The sequence below is a fragment of the Oryctolagus cuniculus genome, chromosome 15 (assembly GCF_964237555.1).
Source record: "Oryctolagus cuniculus chromosome 15, mOryCun1.1, whole genome shotgun sequence".
Classification (NCBI taxonomy): Eukaryota; Metazoa; Chordata; class Mammalia; order Lagomorpha; family Leporidae; genus Oryctolagus; species Oryctolagus cuniculus.
In genome coordinates, this window is record NC_091446.1 from 30,384,252 (window position 1) to 30,398,660 (window position 14,409).

The window sequence follows — 14,409 nt, forward strand, 5'->3', positions numbered from 1 at the left end:
CCGGCACACCGGGTTCTAGTCCTGGTCGGGGCGCCAGATTCTGTCCTGGCTGCCCCTCTTCCAGTTCAGCTCTCTGCTGTGGCCCAGGAGTGCAGTGGAGGATGGCCCAGGTCCTTGGGCCCTGCACCTGCATGGGAGACCAGGAGAAGCACCTGGCTCCTGCCTTCAGATCAGCACGGTGTGCCGGCCGCGACGTGCCAGCTGCGGTGGCCATTGGAGGGTGAACCAATGGCAAAAAGGAAGACCTTTCTCTCTGTCTCTCTCTCTCCCACTGTCCACTCTGCCTGTCAAAAAAAAAAAAAAAAAAAATTCCTGGACCCTGGTAGGTTTAAGCTTTTGCCTAAAGGAGGTCCCCAACTTCTCTAGAAACCTTTTAAAAGTCTCTAAACCTAACCCTCGTGAAGACCAATTAATTGGCAATCTCTGGGTGCAATAGGCACTTTTTAAAGTTCATTTGAGGACCAACCAATGACCCAGCTTCCCAATAGCCTAGTGAGCTTAGAGTTCTGGCCAGCTTATTCCCATTGCTAGCCCACCCACCCTAGCTGCTGCTGATCTGCTGTGCCGCATTCTGTCTTGTAGGTAGGAAACATTCTTTAAAGAAAGGGAAATCTCCCCACCTGCCCCCCCCCCCCATCACCTCCTGCTCCCCAAACCCAGGCTGTCCTGAGTAAAAACCCTCAGCAGAGGGCAGCACCACCCCAGCCAGAGACCCACATGCTACTGCAGTTCCTCCAAGAAATGGCAGCTCATCAATTCCAAGTTTCAGACGTTTTACTTCATTTTTCTTTTATTACAGATGATGACTAAGTTTAGAAAAGCATCTGGTTGCATTTAGCTATGTAAATGCATTGTGCTATCCATGAGCTCCTGGTGAATGGAGATTATCTTAATTATGTATGTTATGCCCAGCACCACCAGACACATCCCAGATACTGAATCAATGAATGTATGAATTAGTATTAAAAAAAATTACAGACTGATTTCCCAAACAAGCTCCTTCAAAAGAATTATCACATACCTATAAAATTAAATAAATGCTCCTTAATATTTCTGAAAATTTCTCAACAATTCTGTCAACTGTTTTTAAAACATGAAGGAAATCAGAATGTTTTTTCAGTAGATCTAGAATTTTTTGCCTTTAAATTACACTGACAAATGTCCCCATGACACAGGTAACAATTAGCAACTTCCAGTTAGGTTGGAAGTGATACACCGACACTGATGATTGCCACTTTAGGATAATCGGTTTATCTGCAGCTATCCTGGTCCCTGGGACTAATAGGTTATATACTGGCATGGGTAACGCACATACCTTGTCCCTGCCTAAGAGAGACTGCATCATCTCAGGCATTGCACATTTTCCTGAATGCTGACTTAAATGTGCACCAGGGAGAATTTCAACAACTCAGCAATATTTATTCTTACTTAAATGTGAAACATTAGAAAAACAATTTTCACAGCCCCCAGAAGCAATGCAGTTCAGGCGGCCTTTGGTCTCTTCAAGTGTGGAGTGTTTAGTTGTGGATTACAATAGAAAGGCCCTTCGACATAGTGCAGAGGCCACAGCTCAAGGTAGAAATAGCGGAGGAGATGCAGGCAAATTACAGAATAAGAATTCCAAACGCAACATAATCACAGAAGTACTAGAGCCAAGTATTGATCTGTGATGCCTGCTTGCAAAGAAGGACTTAGAGACCTACTGGGGCAGGGCCTTCCTTGCCAGCGGGCCAGACGTGGGCAGGTGCTCTGCAGAAGGGGCCACTTAGGAAAGTAGTAGGGCTGCCTTAGAATGGAAAGGGAGAGGTGGCAGGTCACGAGGGTATGCCAGGGGCTGCTCCACTTAAAGGGAGAGGCAGCCATGTCTTCAGATCAGTCTGCCTCACACTGTCCACGCGTGGCTATGAACAGCCTATGATTCACAACAGTTTCCAACTTTGGTCTTTATACAAATGGCAAGCAACGATTGATTATATTCTAAAACTAAAGGCCTGTCTAGTATGAGGAATCAATCTTACACTTACAGGGGTCTCTTTATTGCCCAGGTTTCTAGAGAAAATGATCAACAGGTAAATTATCCCTTCCCTGTTTCTCAAACAATGATATTGACAAAGTGGGAAATAATGACCTGATCGGGCGAAGGAAAATACATAGTAATATATGGGAATTCTGTCGACATTTAGAAAAGAGAAAGAGAAGACAGCCTTAAAAGTGGAGATTTAATGAGCCACCTGCAGAAGGTTGACAGGACACCCAAACAGCATACTACACCTCTTCAGCGTAGATCTCAGATCCATGGCATGAGAAAGCCAAGAACAGAGCCAGCAGGAATACAGAACACTACCTAAAAGTATGCAATTTCAGGTGTAGTCACTGTTGGCAAAAATGGTTGCTATTCTATGTGCTTAATCAAAAGAGCCACCACTTGGTGGTTTTGAGTTCTTATCTTTTAACAGTGGTCTTTTTTGCAATACCAACAAAATTCTCACAAGTGTTTCAATAGCATACAGTCCCAATGGTCAGATTGTGCCTTAATTTTTAATCCCAGTTGAAATCAAGTTATACTACATACCACAGCAAAAAGGGAACTTTGATACTAGTTCTGAATTACTTTGAGAAGACTAAAAACAGCACAAAGAAACAGTACTTTGTTTCTCTCAGGGACTCTATATCAAGAATATAACCAAGTTCTTTAATGAGGTAGATTTAGTTGGTATTTTTCCCTTCATTTGGATTTTACCCTTCATGTAAACTGCTTGGATGTTATGGCAAGCAAAATTTACAGGGGCCGGTGCTGTGGTGTAGTGGGTAAAGCCGCTGCCAGCAGTGCCAGCATCCCATAAGGGCGCTGATTCAGGTCTCAGCTGCTCCACTTCCGATCCAGCTATCTGCTACAGCCTGAGAAAGCAGTAGAAGATGGCCTAAGTCCTTGGGCCCCTGCACCTGCATGGGAGACCAGGAAGAAGCTCCTGGCTCCTGGCTTCGGATCGGTGCAGCTCCGGCCCTTGTGGCCAATTGGGAAGTGAATCAGCAGATGGAAGACCTATCTCTCTGCCTCTCCTCTCTCTCTGTAACTTCGACTTTCAAATAAATAAATAAATATTTATAAAAAGAAAATTTACAAAATTAAGTAAAAGAGACATCTAAAAATATAAAAGCACTACAGAAACTAGTGACAACTTGGTACTTTTTAAAAAAGATTTATTTATTTATTTGAAAGCAGAGTTACAGAGTGAGGGGGGGAGACACAGAGAGACAGATCTTCCATCCCTCTGGTTTACTCCCCAGATGGCCACAGTAGCCAAGGCTGGGCCAGGCTGAAGCCAGAAGTGATTGCTATGGAAGTGTCATTCCTATCAACCATATCATTAGAAGCTATGGAAAAATAGGTGGCTTGGGGCAAGTGTTTTTGGACCACATTTAAGATGCCAATTGGGATAACACATCTCGTATCTGAGTGTCCAGATTTGAATCCCAGCTCTACTTCCAGTTCTAGCTTCATGCTAATGCACATCCTGGGAGGCAGATGACAACGGCTTCAAGTATTTGTGTCCCTGCCACCCACATGGGAGGCCCAGACTGAGTTCCAAAGCTCCTGGCAGCCCCAGCTGTTGTGGGCATTTGGAGAATGAATCAGTAGATGGAAGATCTCTCCTCTGTCTGCCTTTCTTTCAAATAAAAATTAAATAACAACCTTAAAAAATAGGAGGTTCTTTTGGGCAGCCTGGTCTTCTAAACCAAAAGCCCAAATCCTTTTCCCAAAACTGTTTGACTTCTTATTTATTTATTTATATATATTTTTTTACCTTCTTTTTTTTAAACTTTTATTTAATGAATATAAATTTCCAAAGTACAGCTTATGGATTACAATGGCTCCCCCGCGCCCCCCCCCCCCATATATATTATTTATTTGAAAGGCAGAGTTACAGAGAGGCAGAGGCACGGGGCACGGGGTGTCTTCCATCTACTGGTTCACTCCCCAAATGGCTGCAACGGCCAGAGCTGGGACCATCTGAAACCAGAGGGCAGGAGCGTCTTCCAGGTCTCCCACGCAGGTGCCAGGGCCGAAGCACGTGGGCCATCCCTCCACTGCTTTCCCAGGCCATAGCAGAGAGCTGGATCAGAAGTGGAGCAGCCAGGACTTGAACCAGCACCCATATGGGATGCCGGCACTGCAGGCGGCAGCTTTACCACTACGCCACAGCGCTGGCCCCCTGTATGACTTTTCTATCTTGTCTCCTGCCTTTGAGTTCCTTATCATATCTAATCAGTTCATTTTATGGAAGGGAACTAAACCAGACAGGGCAAGTGACTTGCCTGGGCAACAAAGTTACTCAATGACAGAGCCAGGACTAGAATCCAAGCCTGCTGTATGTCAAGTCCAGTGTTCTTTCCCTTAAATCATATATCCACCTGTCTTTCACCCCTGACAAAAGCCAAGACACAAAACCATGAGACAGGTAAATGGGGAGGGGAGCACTGTTTAGATAATACCTGTGAGAAGTATAAGCTATTTTATTTTGATGTGATAATGTTAATGCCTAAAAGGACCAGCTTGGCAACTACACAGCAGACTGTCAGTCAACCACATTTCAATCATCACTAAGGCCTGAAATTAAAGGAAAGACATGGAGGGATAGAATAATTTGGGTGACCTTTAGAAAAGAAATATAAGATTGGTATAAGTGATCAAAATTCCTCAAAGGAAATTCAATTCAAGGAACTAAGGACAAGAAAGAAGGATGGATAATTTGACTTGGAGCAACTTAAAAGAATGTAATGCCACACAAGTGGGAATTATACATTTTTTCATTATGTTCTGTCAACAGGAATACAGGGTAAAGGGATGGGCTGTACCATCAAATGACTAATAACGCATCGCTCCTGTAAGCCATGGACTCCATTCTTGTTCTGTCTCTGTAATAACAAATGTACTAACACAGTCCAGGTTCTTTGTTGCTATTATAAGGAGTGGTTGGAAGATCAAAGGAACCAGTAGAATGTGATTTATGACACCAAATAATGATCTTCACAGGCGGACCACTCAAAATGTAGAAAAATGCAAGTAGAAGTCTTTAAAATCTAAAAGAGTAAAGGGTATGGCAAGATAGATCTGTGCTCCTATAGACAGGACTATTTCATTATGAATAGGAAGCAATATGAGAATATGTAAGTAATTGGCCCTCAGCAAGGAAGAAGCAGAATAGGCTTCTGTTCCTAGCTAGTAATATTTCATTTAAAATGTACTAACTGGGAGCAATGGAAGAAGCACAGGAATCAATACCTCAGTTCTGAGGGCTATGAGAAACTTTTTCCTTATATTTATACAATGGAACTCTGGGAAGTCTTACTCATGGTAATAAAGAGAAGCCTAGATCCCACAATAATAAACAGGAGGTAACACACTAAAAAAAAACAAACAAACAAACAAACAAAAACTCAAAGACTAATGAAACTAAATTAAGAAAAAGAAATAAATTTATATTGAAAAAATAATAGACATAGGTGTCCTGAGATTCTCAACTATAAAAAGAATATAGTAGTATCAATCTGAAAGGTTGTCATAGTGATTAAATAATACATATAAAAATCTTAACAGAGTAGTACATAACAAGTGCTTAACAAACAGTCACTATTATTATTACAACCAGGACAAAGAATAATTTTACTAATAAGAACTTTCAAATTGGACTAATCATTACATCTCTGCTACAATATCATTTTAAGCACATAAATATGATCACTGTTACCCGCCCAGGCAGCTCTTGACTAGATCATCAACTAGACATCATAAGAAAACTCGAAATAGCATTTGGAAACCGAGGCAAGGGGAAAGGAAAAATTACCTGAGTAGGCAATGGCTGGCAAAAACATGTGACATCATTTCTGAGCAGCATTCACAGACGAGGGCTCATTCACAGGACACAAAGACAAGAAGAATAAAAGGAAATCAAGGCAATTTCAAAGTCTTAAAAATTAAAGGAAATTGCTGTGATGTAAGACCTGGTGAAAGGTAAGAGTTATTTCCAGAGGAACCTGTAAGAACATTTGCTAGATCCACGTTTATACAGTTTGAAAACAATTTAAGACTTGTCACCCTTTTACCTACCAACCAAGGGTCAGTACATTTTCATCATAGTTTATTTCTAGGAGGATCTTAATTTTTCTTTTTTATATCTAATTCCTTTCTGCTCCAAGTGTGAAATTTATTTTTGAAGAATTTGATTTTTTTTTTTTAAATCAGTGATCCTTTCCCCTATTCATTTAATTCTAGAAAGCAAAGGTGACAAAAAGAAAGGAAAGCCACTTGAACCCTGGAGGCTTACTTGTAGACAGGACATTCAAAACTGTTTTCAGAAAAGGGTAAACAATGAAGAAGGGTCCATGAGGGAAGGCAGACATTGAAGCAAAGAAATCTGTGCAATTTAAAGGCTAACTGTCGAGGAGAAGCAAAGCTCCTGCAGGTAGTGGATAAAAATGGGGTTGCTATGGCTTTTCCTCTCTCCTCAGCAATGCAAGTGCTGCCTGTGACTGAGCAGTCTCTTAACAGAAGTCCTGAAGGTTTCCAGGTGGCTTATTAACAGATTCATCTATTTATTTCAAAGTTTAGAATCTGCTCCCTTTCAGACATTACAAAACTGAGAAATGTCTCTTTCACAAAAATAAAAATTAATGAGAACTTTAATTTTATTGCCTTTTCTCACTCTCCTGATAACTATCCTTTTTTTTCTTTCTTTCAAAACCCAAATACATCCCTTCTCAAGCTACATATTGGTCTTAGCACTGAATTTTCTCTCAGTCTTCCTGTACAGGGCCTCAAAAAAAAAAAAAAAAAAAAAAATGCCCTAGGGAAGTGACCTGAAACCAGACCAGTCCAGATCCCTGGTCGCCATCACAGTTTCTCCATCCTAAAAGCACACTTAAGGCTCAAAAAACAAAGTTAATGCCCAAACAGCCTGTGAGGCACATAGACATGGAAATGTTCTATCCTGGTCATACCAGGCATCAGATAAAATATTTTAAAATCTTCAATGGGCCATTCATTTAGAAAGGGCTCTAACCTTTTAAAGTCGTGTACTAACATTAGCAACACTTGATCAGGGATCTCAGATCACACCCACCATGGCTTCTTTGTCTAATGAGCAAGGAAGCCGTGTCATTCTGGTTGCCTGGAAATTCCTATCTGGTCCACTGAACTGCTAAGATCTTGGATCCCTATTAGACTGTGGATCTCCACATAATTGATATCTCTGTTACAGAGAAAGAAGGAGCCACTGTACTTGCTCCACAGCTTTGTGTCAGATGCTCCAAGTTTGGTTTCAGCCAGGCTCCCAGCTCCCTTAGGAGCTCCCAGGCTCCCAATGCCAAACTCCATGCTTCGGCAAGGGGGAGGAAGGCTGGAACCTCGGGAAACCCAGCCCTCTCAGGTAGAGGGGTAGATGCTTGCTTCCAGTGGACCACATGTGGTCCCCTTTGTTAGCACCAATCTTTCATCATTTAGTTCCTCACAGACTAAATTACAGCTTCTCTCAGAGAAGAGGACTTGGGTACTGAGAAGGAATTAAGGTAGAAATTCCAAGGAAAAACGTCCACAAGGTCAAGCAAAGCAGCATCCGAGGCCAACACAAGGAAGTGGAGGAAGTCAATGAGCAGCAAGTCCGGGGGACTCGACTTTCCCTGGTTCTGCTCCAGCTCACGGCCCCACCTGGCCCCCGATCACGGGCACCACCTCTTCGATCCACAGTAAGTCCAGTGGAGCTGAGGCTCGGGTTTGCCGGTGGTGAATTCGGCGTAGCCGTAGAAGGTACAGGATGATGGCCAGTAGCACCACCAGGATGCAGGCAAAGAAGAGATAGTGGTTGTAGACAAAGGAAAGACGGAACCAGCTACCATGGGCTTGTCGGACACCTTCCTGCCGAAGATCCCTGGGAAAAGAGTTTGAAGGCAGAAAGAACCATTAGTTTCACAGAGCACCGTTTACTCTGGTTTGACAGGTCCCGAAAAGTTGGTGCCTGGACTCCATCCTCACATTCTCTGATGCCAGCTACACAGAGCAGGCCAAGCTGAAGAACACCCCCAGCTCCAGGGCTGCTGATTCCCCGCTCTCCACTGCCTACAGAAAGAGCCTCATGGGCTCACAGGCTCACCCTCTCCAGAATCTTGGGACAAAACTGAAAGGCCTTAGAAACTAAAGCCAAGGCCGGCGCCATGGCTCATTTGGCTAATCCACCGCCTGCGGTGCCAGCACCCCAGAGTCTAGTCCCGGTTGGGGCGCCGGATTCTGTCCCGGTTGCTCCTCTTCCAGGCCAGCTCTCTGTCGTGGCCTGGGAGGGCAGTGGAGGATGGCCCAAGTGCTTGGGTAACTGTACCCACATGGGAGACCAGGAGGAAGCACCTGGCTCCTGGCTTCAGATTGGCGCAGCGTGCCGGCTGTAGTGGCCATTTGGGGGGTGAACCAATGGAAGGAAGACCTTTCTCTCTCTCTCTCTCTCACTGTCTAACTCTGCCTGTCAAAAAAAAAAAAAAAAAAAAAAGAAAGAAAGAAACTGAAGCCAAAAAATTAACAGAAACACAAGCTTGGTCTTCTGTAATACAAACCATAAAATACAGTGTGTAAATGCAGTACTAATGAGAATTCGGGCATCCCCTCAATCCAATCAAGAAATTAAGAATGTGTCTAATTTCTTTAAAAGGTTGCTGTGTTCCCTTGCAATCTAGGCTATATCTTAGAGGAAGCTATCACATGATCAATTATATTATAATTCAGGAAAAAAAAAAGAGACATATAAACCAGAGTGCGGTCATCCAGTGCTCTGCCTAGAACAGGAGCTGCTCTGTGGTGGTCTAGATACTGTATTCATTTTGTTTTGTTTGATCTGAAGAGTGTTTTTTCCCCCAAAATGGAAGACTTCATGTAAATTACAATGTAGATTTCTGGCTTCTCTGGACAAATGAGACCTGGAAAATGCTGGAAGGTCAACCAGTCCCTTCGCTGGGGAAACACATTCCATTTCCTCACAGCCTCAGTCAGCCCACTTCCCTCACTTCTGTCACCTGCCTGGCTCCTGAGAGTTTAGAGGAACAAGCACCAAAGATTAAAAATTCATCTCGGTTTGTCTGAAGGAGCACAGGGGCAAGAGTTCCCAAACAACTGTCTCCAGTATCTTACACTAAGGCACTGTACCCAGCTGCCAGGGCTTGGTGACCCCATCTCCTCTGAAAGCATCTCAGGTCCTTCATTCTGATTTGGGCCGATCAAAACCTCTGCTGGGCCACTGACAAAATTTCTGAAGTGACTCTACCCATGCGGAAAGACTGCTCAAAACGGACAGCCTACTTTACTTCTCTAGTCAAATATATTTTCCCGGGTAACTTAAGAATGATGTTTTAGCTGGTCAGGCACCATCTTGGAAGTAGTTAGTAACAGCTTAATCCTAAAGATGCATCTGCTGTGGATGAACAAACACAGCTGGGTTCTGAAATGGCAAAGCTGAGGAACAGATTCCAGACCAAGCCTTCTCAGCCCTCTTTGTGTGTGAGTGAGTGACAGCGGCTCATGTGGAAGCAAACATGGGTAGGGGTGGGCTTCACTTGAGGCACCTAGTCTGAGGCTGTGGCTAACATCCTGTGGGCTCAACGTATCAGTGAGGTCAGTCTCACTTTACCTGAGTGGTAAGAACCGGGTTTTATACAGAATGGCTCCCAGCGTCCACTGAACCTCTCGGTCATATACCAGCTGAGCCGTCCGCAGGTTTGAGTAGTCATAAGGAAAGTGGAATCCTTCATGTAGGACTTGGTACATCCAAGCTGATTTAAAACACTGATATCTGTGAGACAACAAATCAATTCCATTAAAAAAAAATAATTTGCAATGCTCTTCCTTTGCAACACTCACTGTCTAAACACCTGCTCTCCCCACTTCACTTCCTCATCTCTAGGAGGAACCACATTGGAGCTCATTTTCCCCTCCATCTACCACAAAAGTGAAGGCTACATTTAGGCGATAATATTGTGTTATCTTTTATTCCTTTTCCTTTATTTTTTTGTTTTGTTTTTTTAAAGCCCCTATCTGAGAACACAGTGAAATTTCTTGTAGGTGTTGATAATATGATGTCTGGGATTGGCTTAGAAATAACCCAGGGATTGGGCTGGCACCGCGGCTCACTAGGCTAATCCTCCGCCTGCGGCACTGGCACATCAGGTTCTAGTCCTGGTCGGGGTGCTAGATTCTGTCCCGGTTGCCCCTCTTCCAGTCCAGCTCTCTGCTGTGGCCCGGGAAGGCAGTAGAGGATGGCCCAAGTTCTTGCGCCCTGCACCCGCATGGGAGACCAGGATAAGTACCTGGCTCCTGCCTTCAGATCAGCACAGTACACTGGCCGCAGCGCGCTGGCCACACGGCCATTGGGGGGTGAACCAACGGAAAAGGAAGACCTTTCTGTCTGTCTCTCTCTCTCATTGTTTACTCTGCCTGTCAAAAGAAAAAAAAAAAGTGGAGCAGGCGGGACTCGAACTGGCGCCCATATAGGACGCCAGCACAGCAGGTGGTGGCTTTACCTACCTGCCACTGCAGTCCCTGGGTTATTATTATTATTATTATTATTTTGACAGGCAGAGTGGACAGTGAGAGAGAGAGACAGAGAGAAAGGTCTTCCTTTTCTGTTGGTTCACCCCCCAATGGCCGCTGCAGCCAGCGCACCGCACTGATCTGAAGAAAGGAGCCAGGTGCTTCTCCTGGTCTCCCATGCAGGTGCAGTTACCCAAGCACTTGGGCCATCCTCCACTGCACTCCCGAGCCACAGCAGAGAGCTGGACAGGAAGAGGAGCAACCGGGACAGAATCTGGTGCCCCGATTGGGACTAGAACCTGGTGTGCCGGTGCCACAAGCAGAGGATTAGCCTACTGATCCGTGGCACTGGCCTGCTCCACTTCTGATCCAGCTCTCTGCTATGGCCTAGGAAAGCAGTAGAAGATGGCCCAAGTCCTTGGGCCCCTGCACCCACGCAGGAGACCCAGAAGAAACTCCTGGCTCCCAGCTTCAGATCGGCTCAGCTCTGGCCATTGTGGCCATCTGGGGACTGAATAGTGGATGGAAGACCTCTCTCTCTCTCTCTCTGCCTCTATCTCTCTGTAACTCTGACTTTCAAATAAATAAATAAATCTTAAAAAAAAGAAAAAAAGAAAAAAAAGAAATAACCCAGTTGTGATCAGAGGGGCACAGTGGGGGAAACAAATGTGAGACTGGCCAGGAACTGGTCACTGTTACCAGAGGCATACAGGAGTTCACTTTCCTGTCCTGTGTGTCTATTTTTAAATTTTAAACTAAAACATTTAGAGAACAGAAGGACCAGTGGGCTAAAGTGACAAAATGTTGAGGTCTGTTGAGGTGCAGTGACAATATGTTACTACTCTTTCCACTTTGCTGCATGTTTGACATTCTCAGGGTCCGGCGCTGTGGCGTAGCAGGTAAAGCCACTGCCTGCGGTGCCGGCATCCCATATGGGCCCTGGCTCAAGTCCCAGCTGCTCTACTACTGAATCCATCTCTCTCTATGGCCTGGGAAAACAGTCAAAGATGGCCCAGGTCCTTGGGCCCCTGCACCTGCGTGGGAGACCTGGAAGAAGCTCCTGGCTCCTGGCTTTGGATCAGCCCAGCTCCAGCCATTGTGGCCATTTGAACCAGCAGATGGAAGACCTCTTTGTAACTCTCTCTCTCTCTCTCTCTCTCTGCCTCTGTGTAACTCTGCCTTTCAGATAAATAAATAAATCTTTTTTTTAAAAAAAGGTTAGTTTTTAAAAAGACCAACACTTTTGGCATCCAGCCACGCAGAGAACTCTCTTTGGGAACCACTGGTTCCCCTGGCTTCTCCAGAAGAGGCTGCTGGGCCCCTGTCTCGTCAGATAAAACCTGAAATCATCAAATTCTCTTTCATGTTAAATCCAAGCGGCACGAAGTGCTTGCTCTCTCCGTTATGCTCCATCCACGCACACTTTAGGGCTACATCTGGGGGAGAACAGTTACTTACTTGAGTCGATGCTCGTCTGCATGGGATGAAAAGAGGCCATCCTTGAATCTCTGAGTTAGAACTGACCACGCCATGCCACAGTAATCCTGGAGCGATCACAGAGAAACGGCACAACATGAGAGTGGAGGCAAACTCCCTAACTTCCCCACAGTCACAGCTGTTGCATTTCCTTTTCTTTAAAAGATTTATTTTAAAAATTTGAAAGGCAGAGTTACAGAGAGAGGTAGAGACAGAGGTCTTCCATTTGCTGAACAGGGCTAGGCCAGGCTGAAACCAGGAGCCAGGAGCTAGGAGCTTCTTCCAGGTTTCTCACATGGATGCAGGGTCCGAAGCACTTGGACCATCTTCCACTGCTTTCCCAGGCACATCAGCAGGGAACTGGAGCAACCGGGACTTGAACCCGCACCCATATGGGATACTGGAGCTGTAGGCCAGGGCTTTAACTTACTGTGCCACAGCACCAGCCCTGGCTATTGCATTTCTTTTTTCTCCTTCCTTCCTTCCTTCCTTCCTTTTTTTTTTTTTTTTTTTTTTTTTTTTTTTTTTTTTTTGACAGGCAGAGTGGACAGTGAGAGAGAAAGAGACAGAGAGAAAGGTCTTCCTTTTGCCGTTGGTTCACCCTCCAATGGCCGCCACGGCCGGCGCGCTGTGACCGGCACACCGCGCTGACCCAAAGCCAGGAGCCAGGTGCTTCTCCTGGTCTCTCATGGGATACAGGGCCTAAGCACTTGGGCCATCCTCCACTGCACTCCCTGGCCACAGCAGAGAGCTGGCCTGGAAGAGGGACAACCAGGACAGGATCCGGTGCCCCGACCAGGACTAGAACCCAGTGTGCCAGCGCCGCAAGGCGGAGGATTAGCCTATTGAGCCGCGGCGCCGGCTGCTATTGCATTTCTAAAGTAAACTGTGGCCTATCAGCTTAGGAAGGAAAACAGAAATGGCACATTCATTCTCTGCAGAGTGTTGGACCCCTCTCTACTCCCATTGCCTCTACATCTTGCACAAGACCAGCCAAGCTAGCTCCTGAGCCCTTGAGGCTGCAGAGGTTAAGGTCAGGACTAGGAAGAGCAGTATCAAAAGCCTAGGAGGGGCCAGCGCCGCGGCTCACTAGGCTAATCTGCCTTGTGCCAAGAGTATTCTAAGTGCCATAGGATCAAGCACTGGATTAAAAAGATAAAATCCCAAACCTCATGAGGCTTACAGCCTACTGGGGACAGATAATACACAAACATACACATGTACGTATGTACACACACACACATATGTATATTTTAGATACACAAAGTGATGTAATGCTCAGAGAAAAAATAAAGTAGGGAAGGACTGTAATTCTGGCTAGGGTGGCAAGGAAAGGTGGCGCTGGGCGGATAGCATCTGAGTCAGAACAGAAAACACTAAGGGAACAGAGTCATCTCTTTTACCTGGGAAGAATAACTTACTAAGTCACTAGCACCTTTAGTGTTCAAGGCAATAGAATTTGAAGCTGTTTTGAGAGAAGAGCAAGATTTGGGTCCTGGACAGTCAGGGAGCCCTGGACTCTGGAAAGGAAAGGAAATAAAGGGAATTCCTGGGGCTGGAAAGGAAAGAGCAAACGTAAACCAGGTGTTCCACAATACGTTTTCAGCACAGAATAGTACAGGTATTGCAAATATTATTCTACTGAAAGTCTTAGACCAAGAGAACCCTAGAGAATTTTAAGAAGAAATGAAAGAATAAAAATACAAGAGGACAGACTCTTCACTGAAGCTTCTCTGATGAAAGAGATCAGAGAGTTATACAGAAACTCAAAGAGGGGCTGGCATCGTGACATAGCGGGTAAAACCACCACATCCCATATGGGCACTAGTTCAAGTCCTGGTTGTTCCACTTCCAATCCAGCTCCCTGTTAATGGCCTGGAAAAGCTGTGGAAAAATGACCCAAGTACCCAGACCCCTGAAACCCACCAGGGAGACCCAGATGAAACTCCTGGCTCCTGGCTTCAGCCTGGCTCAGCCCTGGTCACTGAAGCCATCCAGGGAGTGAATCAGAGGATGGAAGATCTGTCACTCTTCCTATCTCTCCCTCTGACTCTGTAACTCTGACTTTAAAAAAAAAAAATCTTGAAGAAAAAAAAAAAAACTAAAAAAGAAGACAAAATGAATACAGGGAACTATAGAAAGTGGCTAAATTTTTACCAGGTAACTAATGATTTACGTTTATAAGATACTTAAACCCTATATGTGCTCAAAGTGAAATTTTAACTCCTTCCTAATTTTAAATTTGAACAATACTTCCACAATCACTGCTTTTCACAACACCTTTCTAATATTCTAAGTGACCCCATATCACTCTGGTGTAATAGCTCAAACCAAGAGAAATAAAACATTCTTGCTCACCTGTGTGACAG

The 14,409-nt window shown here is 44.8% G+C and overlaps 1 protein-coding gene across 1 annotated transcript in view; it reads right to left on the bottom strand.

Moving 5' to 3' along the window:
- Nucleotides 1–5,460: 5,460 nt before the first annotated feature.
- Nucleotides 5,461–14,409, bottom strand: part of ENTPD7 (ectonucleoside triphosphate diphosphohydrolase 7) — a 45,843-nt gene continuing 36,894 nt past the window's right edge. Inside the window, exons 11-13 of the mRNA XM_008270324.4 lie at nucleotides 12,023–12,108; nucleotides 9,666–9,827; nucleotides 5,461–7,925 (exon numbers count right to left, since the gene is read on the bottom strand). Coding sequence (XP_008268546.1) covers nucleotides 7,694–7,925; nucleotides 9,666–9,827; nucleotides 12,023–12,108 — 480 coding nt within the window. The 3' untranslated portion in view covers nucleotides 5,461–7,693. The remainder of the gene's footprint in view (nucleotides 7,926–9,665; nucleotides 9,828–12,022; nucleotides 12,109–14,409) is intronic.